Source organism: Bactrocera oleae, chromosome X (assembly GCF_042242935.1).
Source record: "Bactrocera oleae isolate idBacOlea1 chromosome X, idBacOlea1, whole genome shotgun sequence".
Taxonomy (NCBI): Eukaryota; Metazoa; Arthropoda; class Insecta; order Diptera; family Tephritidae; genus Bactrocera; species Bactrocera oleae.
Window position 1 is genome coordinate 34,015,268 of NC_091541.1, and position 13,872 is coordinate 34,029,139.

General features: G+C 33.5%; 1 protein-coding gene across 1 annotated transcript; it reads left to right on the forward strand.

Moving 5' to 3' along the window:
- Nucleotides 1-496: 496 nt before the first annotated feature.
- On the forward strand, nt 497-12,695 carry LOC106624679 (uncharacterized). Its single transcript, XM_014244443.3, has 3 exons — nt 497-751; nt 8,152-8,239; nt 9,482-12,695. The coding sequence occupies exons 1-3, from the start codon at nt 619-621 to the stop codon at nt 9,642-9,644; spliced, it is 384 nt and encodes a 127-aa protein (XP_014099918.1). The 5' UTR covers nt 497-618; the 3' UTR covers nt 9,645-12,695.
- The last annotated feature ends 1,177 nt before the right edge of the window (nt 12,696-13,872 follow it).

Sequence of the window (13,872 nt, forward strand, 5' to 3'; positions counted from 1 at the left end):
CAACTTGGACGAAAACTGTATAGAGAGGGAGAAAAATGAAGCAGGCCGGAGATACCTGAGAGAGAACTATTCATGAAAATTAAGTATACTATATGTGGATGAAACGGAATAATATAAAACATTGCGAATAAAAATCAGGGATTGATCGTATAAAGGTGAAAATTTAGAATTGTAAGTATTTTTCAACGCTGGATTATGTAAAAACAAAAACATACAATTTTGTCCTAAAAAGAAAAAAAGTATAATAATTGGGGTGGAACACCCTTAACGTTGGGGGTATAAAAAATAGATGTTGGCCGATTCTCAGACCTACACGATAAGCACACAAATTTTATCAAAACCGGTACAGCCGTTTCGGAGGAGTTTAGCAACAAACACAGTGATACGAGAATTTTGTATATTAGATTATGCATATATCGAGGTGAATTGATAATTAAATATATAATACGGGAAATGCAGTTTACCAAGTATAAATAGTCAAAGTTGGTTAAAAACTACGTCCACCGTAAGTTAGAAATTTAAGTAATTTCTATTGGTAATACAGTTCGATTCGAAATATTTAAATATAAACTATATAAATTTAACTGGATAAATCAAGTGTGGAAAGGTGTGGCAGTGATGCAACTCTATTTACTCAAATTACGATGTTTATGCTTTGTTGCTGTTGTTATATTTATAACGCAGGAGGTGTCAGGAATTGAAGTCCGTGCAGCCCCGCTTATTGATCGCCACAACATACCACATAATAACGGTAAGTCGATTAATTACTCAGATGAAAGTTTCAAATGAAATGCAACATGTGGTAAGACAAATTGGTACTACAACTATTTTAAAAGGTAATGTGATACTCAAATAAACACTTGACTATCATATTTTGCTTATGCCATATTGATGAATACAATAATATTGTGGAAAAAGTAATTACCTGGAAAGTTTTAAGTGAAAAGAATTTATTATAATGCAAGTTTGTATTGTATGGTTTCTCAATGAAAGGTAATATAATATTACATAAAATTGTTAAGAATTTCTGCGAGCATCACATACTTATGTATGTATATCAAATATTTCCAATGATTAAAATAATTTTATAGAAATATAAAACCACAGCTCAAGTTTGATTATAAGTTTATTAGGAAAATATATAAAATACTTGTGCTTCGAAGGAAATGTATAAGGTCTGGTAAAAAGAAATCCATTATTGGCTTATAATAATGACTTTAGTAATCTCTATCTCGCGTTGTATAAGTGCGTCGACTATACGAGCACGGCGTTAGAAAGATACGATTTTTTACTTCAAACACTTTTCAGACAGTTTGGTATTTTCTTCAGTCAGTATCGTTTGAGCACGAGTCAATGATGGGCACCAGCAAAGAAAAAATGTATTTTACAGATTTTCTTCAATTAAGTCGAAAATGATTGCCGACCGTCATGTAAGCACAGTTTCGATTGGCCAGAAATTAAACATTCTACAAAAACCGTTTGGAACCACTTTAAGGTGGCCAAAACTAGGATTAACGGTCAGTGTGTGTTATGTGTTTGGTGGGATATCAAAATAAATCTACTTTGATCTGCTCTCTACGGCCAAACTCTTAATTGAAACCTGTACTGTCAACAATTGGACCGTCTGAAGGTAGCATTGGAAAATAGGAGAGGAATCGTGTTTGAGCAAAACGGTTCCTAAATCAGATAATTCTAACTTTCCTAAAAGAACCCTTCAGTTAAATGCTAAAAAAATAATGAGTTTATTTTTACTGGAGTCTAGTTGTCACGATGCACAGAATGTATGCGTTTTTGTTCACGTAATGTTTATCAATACATAGTATAAAACAAAGTCGCTTTCTCTGTCCCTATATCCCAATGTATGCTTAAATCTTTAAAACTATGCAACGGATTTTGATGCGGTTTATTAATAGATAGAGTGATTCAAGAGGAAGGTTTATATGTATAATAAATAAATAAATAAAATGATGTCGTAAATAATTACAATTTTTCGGCTTACATTGCAAACGCAGGCTGAACCCTACGATAATTATCAAAATAATGTATTGTACGTATTGAAAAGGTCTACAGAAAACTCCGGTATATGTCTATCTCTTATGGATATCCCACAATAACATTTTTTTGTCATTTACTTTTTACGACAAATAATGGCTAATTTTCGAAGCGATTTTAATTAATCAATTTAATTCAGTTAAATCCCTTAAATACTTGTTTTAATTTAATTTATTATGCAATAGATCTATAGGGCCCTTTACAGCATATTATTTAAGTGAATATTTTCAAAGATATTACAGATTTAAAAATTGCGGAACGTAGCGTTTGCGGCGGTACCCGCCGGCCGGGGCGGCGGGAGCGTGCCTATAAATAGCGCGTCGGTGGCCGTCGTTCTCTCTGTAGCACTTTGAATTAGGAGCGATCGGACGCGTTTATTATCGGACGCGTTTATTATACTTCAGTTAAAAAAAAACAACTGAATAGAATAGGTATCTTATTTTTAACGGCTAAAACAAGGTACAAGGTGCAGTGGATAGTTTCCCCGGAGTAAAAAAAACGAATGCTCTTGGTAGAGTCTACGTGGTTCATCCCAACAACAGCGAATGCTTTTATCTGAGAATGTTACTGCATATTGTAAAAGGCCCGACATCCTTCGCACACCTAAGAACAGTTTAAGGTATTGTTTACAATACTACCCATGCAAAGCTATGGGGCTCTTGGAAGACGATTCTCACTAGGAAAAGACATTGTCAGAAGCTAATACTACTAACTCACATTTAACTAACAGTGCCGAATACACGATAAACATCATACGATCAAACGATACTTTTACAAAATATGGCTCAAGATGAGCCACGATTAAACATCGATCAGAAAAAAGTATTCACTGCATTACTATTAACAATTGATAACAATTAAGGGACATTTTTTTCCCTTGATGCCCCAGGAGGTACAGGAAAAACATTTTTAACCAATCTGCTTTTAAAAAAAGTGAGATGCCCCAGGAGGTACAGGAAAAACATTTTTAACCAATCTGCTTTTAAAAAAAGTGAGATCTACCGGCATTGACAATACCCTTTTGAAATGAGGCCGAACCGCACACTCTACATTCAAGCTCCCGCTGAAACGCCACCGATGATAATAACAGCATCGGTAGTGTGTCTAAACAGAGCAATACAGGAAAATTGATGCGTGAATGCTCATTAATAGTCTGGGACGAAGCTACGATGTCAAACAAGACGTCTGTGGAAGCACTGGATAGGACAATCCGCGATTTGCGCAACAAAAATTCACCTATTTCCGTCAAATCTTACCAATTGTGACTCGAGGAAGATCGAGGGGGTATAATATGAGGGGTTCGTCATCTTCACGTAAGAACAGGCTATATCCAGAGATGCTGCTAAGAGTTTGCAATGGAGAGTTAATACAAAGAGAGGGAAGGATCAACCTAGAAAACCTTTGTGTTTTGATAGACAACATCCAAGAGTTAGTCAACAATGTCTATCCTGACATTGATAACATAAGTTATAAGACAATATCTTGGTTTAAAGAAAGATCGATTCGGTCACCAACTTAGGAACAAGTAGATAAGGTAAATAACTTGATTCTTTAAAAGATTGATGCGCCGACGAAAATATACTACTCGGTCGATACTGTTCTCGATTTGGAAGAAGCTGTTCATTTTCCTACAGAATTTCTAAAATCTTTGAACCCGTCTGAACTCCCTCCTCACAAAATGGTGTTGAAAGTAGATTGTCCTGTTATTTTATTAAGAAACCTGAATCAACCTAAACTTTGCAACGGCACGCGTTTCCTGGTAAAATGAAACTGAAAACTTTCATAATAGAAATAAAATGTGGTACCGGAGAAGCTGTATTGATCCCTCTGATACCATCGGATTTACCCTTTCAATTTAAACGTTTACAGTTTCTGGTATAGGCTTAGATGCAGGCTTAGATTTAAGCGTTGTCTGTTTTTCACATGGCCACCTGTATGTCGCTCTATCAAGAGTCAACTCTAGAGAAAACATGTTTGCACTGTCTAATGACAAGAAAGCTGTGAACGTTGCATATAAAGACATTCTGTAATATACTAATTGTTGTAAAAGTAAAATAAATAAGTAAACATTTAAAAAGTAAATAAGTAAAAATGTAGTGCACGAATTTCGATATTCCTAAGATAGCAGGAAATCTTCTTGATATAGGGAAAGGGGAATTGTTTTACTCCAAATTTAACGTTGCGGGCCACGGCCAGTAATAATTAAATCAAAACTGCTGGATCAATTTTAATAATATTTTCAGTGAGTGACATAGGCTATATATTATATTTTATACCCGTGCGAAGCCGGAGCGGGCCGCTATGTTTTTATAAACAACGTTCACAGTTTTTCTGTAGTTTATCAGCATTGCACCGTGAGAAACCGGGATGGGTCTCTAGTCTGATATATATAAAACTCGTGTCAGGGTGTTTGTTGTCAAACTCCTCCGAAACGGCTGTACTGCTTTTGACGAAATTGATGTGCTTATCGGATAGGTCTGAGAATCGGCCAACATCTATTTTTTATACCCCTAATGTTACGGGTGGTCCACCCCAAGTAATATAATTTTTTTCCTTTTAAATATATATATTAAGATTTATATTATATATTACTAGCTCACCCGGCAAACGGTGTTTTGACATATACATATATAGGTTATTTTAGGAGATAAATATTTTTTAGGAAAGATTTTTAAAAATATGTAAGTGTTTGGGGGATATACAATAATTATAATGAAATAGGCATGTAAAGTTGTAGACAATTAAAGTATACTTTATCTAAGTTAGTAAATAATATTTTATTAAAGTAGATTTAAAAATGAGGTATGCACTGCGACCTAGGGTCTATTGTGCCCTCTTAAAGTAACAAATATATATTAAATTCCAAATATTGATAGCTATTTATGCATAGAAAATAGATCATATTTCTACTACTGATTATTTCAATTAAAAATAAATAGTGGTAGTCTGTCTTTAGCGAATACAAAGAAACTGGATGGTTTGTGCACGCGAGAAAATGTCACATATAGTTGTCCGTTGAAAAAAAATTGTGTACCCAAATCTAAGCCACAAATAGACAACATTTGGTCATGTAATTTATTGATCGTCATTGCGAATGCCAATCCAATTGGAAAATGAGAAAATTTGAATTCAATTGCATTCAAATTTTGCCATTCACAATCTTGGCTTCAATAATGTTTTTCTTTAATTGTAATTAGTCATTGTCATCTTGTACCATTGAAAGCCGTAGCATATTCAATGAATTCAAAAATTTAATTGGATAATTTACAGTTTCCTTCGCGTCGATAGATTTGTATGAAACCAAGTCCTGTAACAATAACAACTGTTATATCACATCTAATCCATTGACGCTCAAGATTTTTATACTTTATTTGTACAATAGGAAATATATTTTCGATGAGAGTATTTTGTGAGTTGATGATTGTGGAGAAATCCGTCGGTAGTTTTATGCATCCAGTATTTTCATGGACAACAACTTTTCTATTGCCAATATTTAACAGTTGTTTTAAGAAACTTTCGTTAGATAGATCTTGAGGAATATAAACGCCCATGTGCACTGTGTTTGAAATCACCCACAACAGTCGCAGATAAAAGCACTCAGTTTGTTTTGGATTCACTGTATATGCTCAACCCATTTATTGTAGCACGATTTCGGTCGTGAAAAATACGCGTTGCCCGTTTTCGAGATAAAAATCTAAAGGGATAACTGCTGGATCCTGTTTATGAATTTGGAAACCGAAGATACGCCGGTGGAGCTGATAAATCGGCCAATTTGGTAATTCGTTATTTTATTATTTTTATTTATTCGAGGAGCATTTACAATAGTACTTTCAATTCTAACTTCACTTCCTTTATTCACATACTTGCAAATATATTTGATGCTCTTCATCGAACTCCAAAACTCAACATTAATATATGTAAGTATTGAATGTTTTACTCAGCAGAGATGAATATGGTACCACCTAACGATTGTCAATTTCAATGTCTGCGATATCGATATTTTTAGCACTAATATTGTTAAATTAACTATAAGAATAAAATTAACTTGAGAGTTGCACTGAAAAATTAAAATTATGCGTATAACATCACTACTACGATCGAGACACAAATAAGACCAAATAAACAACTTGGACGAAAACTGTATAGAGAGGGAGAAAAATGAAGCAGGCCGGAGATACCTGAGAGAGAACTATTCATGAAAACTAAGTATAATATATGTGGATGAAAGGAATAATATAAAAAATTGCGATTAAAAATCAGGGATTGATCGTATAAAGGTGAAAATTTAGAATTGTAAGTATTTTTCAACGCTGGATTATGTAAAAACAAAAACATACAATTTTGTCCTAAAAAGAAAAAAAGTATAATAATTGGGGTGGAACACCCTTAACGTTGGGGGTATAAAAAATAGATGTTGGCCGATTCTCAGACCTACACGATAAGCACACAAATTTTATCAAAACCGGTACAGCCGTTTCGGAGGAGTTTAGCAACAAACACAGTGATACGAGAATTTTGTATATTAGATGATGCATATATCGAGGTGAATTGATAATTAAATATATAATACGGGAAATGCAGTTTACCAAGTATAAATAGTGAAAGTTGGTTAAAAACTACGTCCACCGCCCACAAAATAGTGTTCTTGCCAATAGTTTAAAAGGTATACATGTATATTAGACTTAGATATGTAATAACACATCACACAATTGAGAAATTGTAACGAAATTTCCCTAAACGAAAACCATATCCACTTAGAAGTGCATTAATCTCCGGATGTGGGTCCATATATATTTTCAGCCCCCATGTAACGGGTGATAACCTCATCTACTCTCCATATACGGTATTGTTAAAAACTGCTCAAAGTGCGATAACTCACAAAATAAACACGATACTAAATTTTACAGCCAAAATTCTACGGAATTGCTTTTTAGAAACCGGTGTCAATATATCCCACAGATTAATCAATATTTCCGGCAAAATGTTAGCAATAGGCACTGAGTTCCACATTTTCGGTATCTGGGGGCTTGAAAAGTTATAGTCCACATTTGAAAATTTTTAGACTGGAGATGATATATTTAAAAGGCACTATTTGTGTAAAGTTTTATTACGATATTTATTGGTGCTAGATTTGTATACTGACAAATGTAGTTTTAAAAAACTAATACGCTTTTAAACTATTTCAAACTTAAAAGTTAAAAATAATGCCATGTATAAACTGACAGCAATATTGATATTATTATGAGAAAAGTGTGATGTGCTCGATATACGAAAAATATGGCAAAAACCATCCCACGCCCACCTTTAAAATAAAGGAAAACTGTTATCAAAATATTGCATTGTCATCGATCCTTGACACGTGTGCTATTTCAAGTTGATGACTTCTGGAAACCAGTGAAAATTGAGCTCTAAGATTCCATTACATACATATTATATGTACATACATACAACCCAAGCTTATAAAAGCGTATAAAAAGTGAAATAATCAAATGGAACTTTTATATTTTTTTATATGAGAAGTAAGCATAGTTGTTGCCCGATTTCGCTCATTAAATATAAAAATTTAATTTTTTATTAAATTACAATTGTTGTGAGCTTAGTTATGGCACTTTATAGGGTTTCGTTTGCGTACCAAACTTCATCAAGATATCTCAATTTTTACTCAAGTTATATATTAGGGTCGAAAGAATTAAAAGTATGACTGTATTTTCATTGAAAATTCGCAGAACTCTACTATACTTTTTCAAGATACCGAATTCGATGACCTCAATGCCGATGACTGGCTTGCTTCAAAAACATAGATCGACATGTAAGATATCTTAACAAAATGAAGTCAATATATTTTATTATGTATACTGTACCTAGGTGACCTTATGCTGAAGTATCGGTCAATTTATCAGTCATGTTCACAAAATCGGCGTCCAAATCACGATAGCTATAAACCTAATATAAAAGTTGAATTCGTATGCAAAATTTTTTAATTTAAAGTTTTGTCAATGCCTGAATAATTTCCTTATACTTTAATCCTTTCAAATGTGAGAGAGAATATATACGACTTTACTAGTTTATACTTTTTTTGTTTTCAATCACTTATTTCAGATGTGGCTTACGGACCAGGCTACACGGATGTCGAAAACTACTATGATATATTTGAAGAAGCTGCAAAATTATTTCCATACAACGGAAAGTAAGAACTAGTTATACATTAGTTTGTGGAACATGTTTTGATTAAAACAATCTGTGTTGTAAATAACTGAAATAATGTGACTGGTGCGGGCAACAGAGAACTTTACATCTGTTTTTCTTACCATATTTAATTTTAAACTCTGGCTCCACTGTCTCCCTCACTTTCATATTGTAATAATTCCATCACGAGGCGTAAAAGCACAAGCCAACGTTGTAAAAGAAGGAGGGATGGATGAGGCACTCCTATTGGCTTCTAGTAGGTGACTCGGGAAGTAGGAGGAAGAACAATACCCACAGAAAGACCCATCCACCTTTAACATAGCAAAAACAATATCACAATTCAATATTTAAGGGTGAGAACTACTGCACTGTCAAGTTCAGGGCGTACCACCAAGTCATTTTGGGGTAGTGTTTATGGTGGACAGACCAAAAAGCTTCCACTTCTATTAAAAAGGGAACTTAGTAACATTGTAGCGATCATCACGGGACAGCTACCCTTAAGATCCTTCCTTCAGAAAATTGGATTCGGCAGAATGCAGAGTATGTGCGGAGAATGACGAGAACATCAGTCTATTGATACGGGTGGAAAAAATCAGTGTTTTTACCAAATCCACTGAGTTGCTGGGTAAGACTTAATTTGGTTACCACTCGGGAGTACAATGGGCCTAAGTGCGGTCACCTGTGATCCTGCGCCTCCCTTATCAATCAACTAACCAGGTCAAAATCCAATCTAGCGCCTATGGTGTTTCAGGGTTTTTATGTCTGCCATTTCATATTATTTTCGGGGATCCATTACTTTTAATTGATTTCGTAAACGTCAAAAAAAAATATCTTATTTCCTAATGTCATTTTCTTATACCCTTATCTACCTTTGTCCGACTGTCTGTCTGTCTGTATATACACGTATGTACCAGACTCTCAGTTTATCGACCTGATGTCGATCGACCTTGTATGGTACCTTTTTTATTTGACAAGGTATCTTCACAAAATTCAGCATGGATTATCAGGTATCGCTAAAATATCCGAAAATATGGTTCAGATCGGACCACTATAGCATATAGCTGCCATCTAAACTCATCAATCAAAATCAGGATATAGACCCTTTTACGCTTTAAAAAATGACCCTAAGAAGGGTAGCCGAAGTTAACGTTTTTTCTTGTTTTTAATATCCAAACCATCGAAATATAAACAAATTTATATAACATAAGCAAATGAAAACTATATTTTTATTTTTTTCGTCTAGGCGTTCATCACGTATACATGTTTTCCGGCGTGGTTGCATACCTCGCGGCGGTGCTTGCGATAGTAGGCCAAATGGCTGCTGCTACAATAGTTCGTGTCGCTGCAATCTCTGGGGCAGCAATTGTCGTTGTCAACGCATGGGACTCTTCCAGAAGTGGGGCTAAGCGCCAAGATATACGATAAAGACTTCAACCTACCTACAACCAATATCCGGTTAATATTAAAAACTTTAAACTAGTTTATTTGCTAATACCAAAGATTTCTTGCAACTGTTTAAACATAACCCAGTATATAGCAAAAATTATTTACTTAACAAAAGAAAACACTTAAATGGTAATATGGAAATGCTATCAACATACAAGCCGTGTAAAGCCAGCAGCGTTACAGAACTGAACAGAAAAAAGTAAAACAATTTGTGTAAACACTAGTGTAATTAGTTATTAGCTCCAGCAAATATAGCCAATATACTTGTATGTATGTAAACAAAACTAACACATGCAAAAAATGTTTGTATGTATTAAATAACATAGTACAAATGTTACACATTTCAAATAACCGATTTTAGTTAAAATTGCTTTGTTCGGAAATGTATTAAGTCTTGATGATGATGACAATTTGTAAATACCTTTGGTATTTTTGCGATTTTAGAAAGAAAGGTTTGTAATATTGAATAAGATGCTTTCCTTTTGAATAATATGTAGGAAAAGAAAATTAGATTCACAATAATTTTTAATTTTTTAATGTAAATATTTTCGTGCGAGATATAAAATGGGAATGCCTTACATATACTGTTTATTTAGTAGAGAGCAACGGTCGAAACTTCACGTCTGCTCACATAGTACATATCATATATAAATGTTATGTGGCGTGGATATAAATTTCTCCTCCGAAAAAAGCGCATTTCACCGCAATTATTGGCAGTCTGTTTGAACAAATATACCATTAGTTTTGCCGATTTGCTACTCTCTAATGAATTGAGGATACATAAAAGTAATTTAACGTACAGAGTTGATACAGTTTTAAATTAGTAAAAAGATTTACTATTGTTATACTATGTTAATGAAAATTTATCATGGCTAGCCCTAGGCATCTCTCATACACACACACGTGCCGGCGTTGATAAACATCTACTTCAAACAATTGACTATTCAATCATACGAAATAGCCCAATTAGACACATAGCCCAACTATCTCTGAATCCAATCGCAACCAGGCCAGCGATTTAATAGTGTTTGTTTTTTATTGTAACTTCGATTAATTTTTGAGAAATTAACTGCAAGAAATATGCTATTTCGTTTCCCGGAATTCTTTTGTGGCCTGGAACCCAGTATATTAGTATGCAGCCAATTTGCGGCAGGCACTACGTCTATTATTATTGATCTCCTTTACGTTCTTTCCTGCATTATTAGGTATCTCAGCCGCTTTCTTAACAGCAAAGACTTTCGCCTGAAAGACACTGCAGTATTCCAGAAACTTTAAGGGAACCTGCTCACTACATTGGTATATATTAATAAAAAGTATAATAATAGAAATTTAAAAGGTCAATGCAACACCTAATTTGTCGCCATTTTGGAACACAAATTTTTATTTAACTTAAATAAATTCAAAAGAAGAAGTGAAGAGAGCAAATGAGTTATAAATTTGGACGAAAAACCAATACCCGGTAGAGAAAGATACCATTAATCAAGGCGCTTGGTTAAACTTATCATCATATCATTGTAGAATGGACATCTAATTTCAGATTATCAAGCTATCAGGGGTGTTGTGGAATTCAAGACAGATTTGCGTAGTTGTCAGAATTGCAAACCAATTCTGATTTTGAATGGTGTCACAGAATCTGATTGGATTTGCGTCTTTTCGAACATATGCAAAATCAATATTTGAATCAGCTGTCTACTAATGTGACAAAATTTTTAAATGAATAAATTATGAATTTTATATATTTGAAATGCTGAATGAAGTCTACTAAAGTTTACAATGAGTTCCGCTATTTTAGCTTTTATTTGGAAATTTGGCTTGCATCTACTTGTATGTTTGTATACATGCTTTCTTTACAGATTTATATCACATTATCGACTGAATAAAGACGCATGTGGGTGTTAAATTATGTTTGTTACGTTTTGTAAATTCCCTTAAAATATCTTGATTTTTTCCATAAACTCGATAATTATGACATTTTTTGTTTTATTCTTATGTTTTCCCCTATAGAAATTACGATAAATTAAATCGAAACAATAATATAAATTATTTTCTTAACTAACATTTCAAATCTGTCAGCAAAAATCCTCTTGCTTTGCTTCTGATAACAAAACCGATAAAATTGGTTTCCGTGACACCCAAAACCGATACAATTTCTGTTTCGAACGTCAAACCAATAGTATCTGAATTCATGACACCTACTACATTTTTTTATCAGTTTCAATTCTGATTCCGACAACTATCAGATTCTACAACACACCTGTATATTTGACAGCGCTTTGTTGGCGTTTGACATGTATTTTTTAAGCATTTTTATCATGGATTTGAGAGCGTTCAAGGCCTTCCTTAGCCATAGAAGCTTTCAATGTATATCTTGCCACAATAAAGCAAATACAGATAATTAGCATTAGGCCAGTACTTAAAAAATTGTTTAATCGAATAGTTTAGCTAATAAAGATAATGCTTCGTATTCGTCAGATTGCGTAAAGTGTGCAAACAAAGCTCCAGCTGAAATTCCAAGACGTCAGAAGCAAAGAAGTATTGTATCATATAGGTACTTTATAAAAATGTTCTTTGATTTTCAGGTTTTTACTTCATCCTCGCTTTTAAATATTTTGAATTTTATTTTGCCAGTAATTATATTACTTAAAAATAATATAGCTGAATATCATATATGTATGTTAATATATATGCCAAAACTAGTTGATTCGAAAAAGAAGCCAAAGTTTCAAAATACGAAGTACAAGCTGTGTGTGCGTTTGTGTCTTTATTATGTGTGTTTGCCGGAAAACTAAACAAAAATAATGACTATATGTTTACAACATTTTAAAACATGAATGTTTATTATTGCAGTATATATACCTATATATATATATATCTATACAAAGAAAATTGATGTATTTACTACAAACAAAATGAGTAATTTAAACTCTATTGTATGAATTTCATTAAAATATACAAGAAATATATAGGTAAACTATTGACAAATATATACTTTAGTCAAGCAGCAGATAAAACTGACTTTGTATTCTTACCTCTTCTAACTCTATTAAGGAATGTTGCTTACGAATATATGTTCCTGAATCTTCGAAAAACTAGAACAATCCCAAATACGCTTTGTCAATAATTTCCTCTGCAAGATAGCATGAGGTTATTCGACATTCCTGATTATTTTCTTTCGCAGTGAGACCAATACAAGTACAACATTTCGGTATTATTAATTCAAATGGTGAACCGTTTGTAGTTAATTAAAATCTTTAACATCTAACATATAAAATTCTCATGTCACGGTGTTTGTTGCCAAACTGCTTTGAAACGGTTGGGGGGATTTCGATGAAATTTGGTGTGCTTATACCCCTAAATGTCAAGGGTGGTCCACCCCAAATATAAATTTTTTAATTTTTTTGGACAAAATTTTTGTTACACTTAAAATTTTCACAGTTATATCGTATCAACTCCTAATTTTTAATCACGATTTGTGTATTATTCTGTCCCATCCATAGATCCACAAAGTGGCAATCAAATATAATAATTGTAGTTAATTTTATTCTTACAGTGAATTTAACATTATTTCTTTGTGCATCTCGAAAGTAGCTATCGCCTATTTTTCACGAACAAAACAGCGCTTGATCATGTAATAATTCCACTAAAAACTATGCTCTCCGAAGTTTTAATTGTATTACCGTGCAGATGCTTTTGGTTATTTGCTATTTTACATGGGCTCAATCGAAAAGATTGATACCTCGCAAGCAAGACACACCAATTAGCGCATGCCTCGGTCTATCTAATCAAATAATTTGGGTGTATACACAGTCAATCCAGACAGACTGAGTGCTTTTATCTGAGACTGTTATTGGTTATTGTCACCAAACCATGCTCATTTCAAGATATATGTAAAGTAAATGAACAACAGTATCCAACGTATTAAGATGGATGCCTTGCACTTAGCTTGATAGAAGATGACAATTATTGGGGCAGTACGCTTGCTGCATTATACTACACAGGAACACAAATTCATCTACTATTTGCCATAGTACCGACGATATGTTGTAACAAAGCTTTTCTTGCTACCCCTTCTTCTTGTGATTTGCTGAGGTATACTCGCCGTGTCCAGGGTTCGTTACAATAAATTTGTAAACTATGGGGCCATTTACAAATTGTATTTTATTAAATTTCCAAACATCTACGATTTCT

Excerpts from the sequence above, each read along its gene's own strand:
- LOC106624679 (XM_014244443.3), top strand. The coding sequence starts at position 619 with ATGCAACTCTATTTACTCAAATTACGATGTTTATGCTTTGTTGCTGTT. Across the intron at positions 752-8,151 it reads CAACATACCACATAATAACG|ATGTGGCTTACGGACCAGGC; the intron begins GTAAGTCGATTA and ends CACTTATTTCAG. Across the intron at positions 8,240-9,481 it reads TTATTTCCATACAACGGAAA|GCGTTCATCACGTATACATG; the intron begins GTAAGAACTAGT and ends TTTTTCGTCTAG.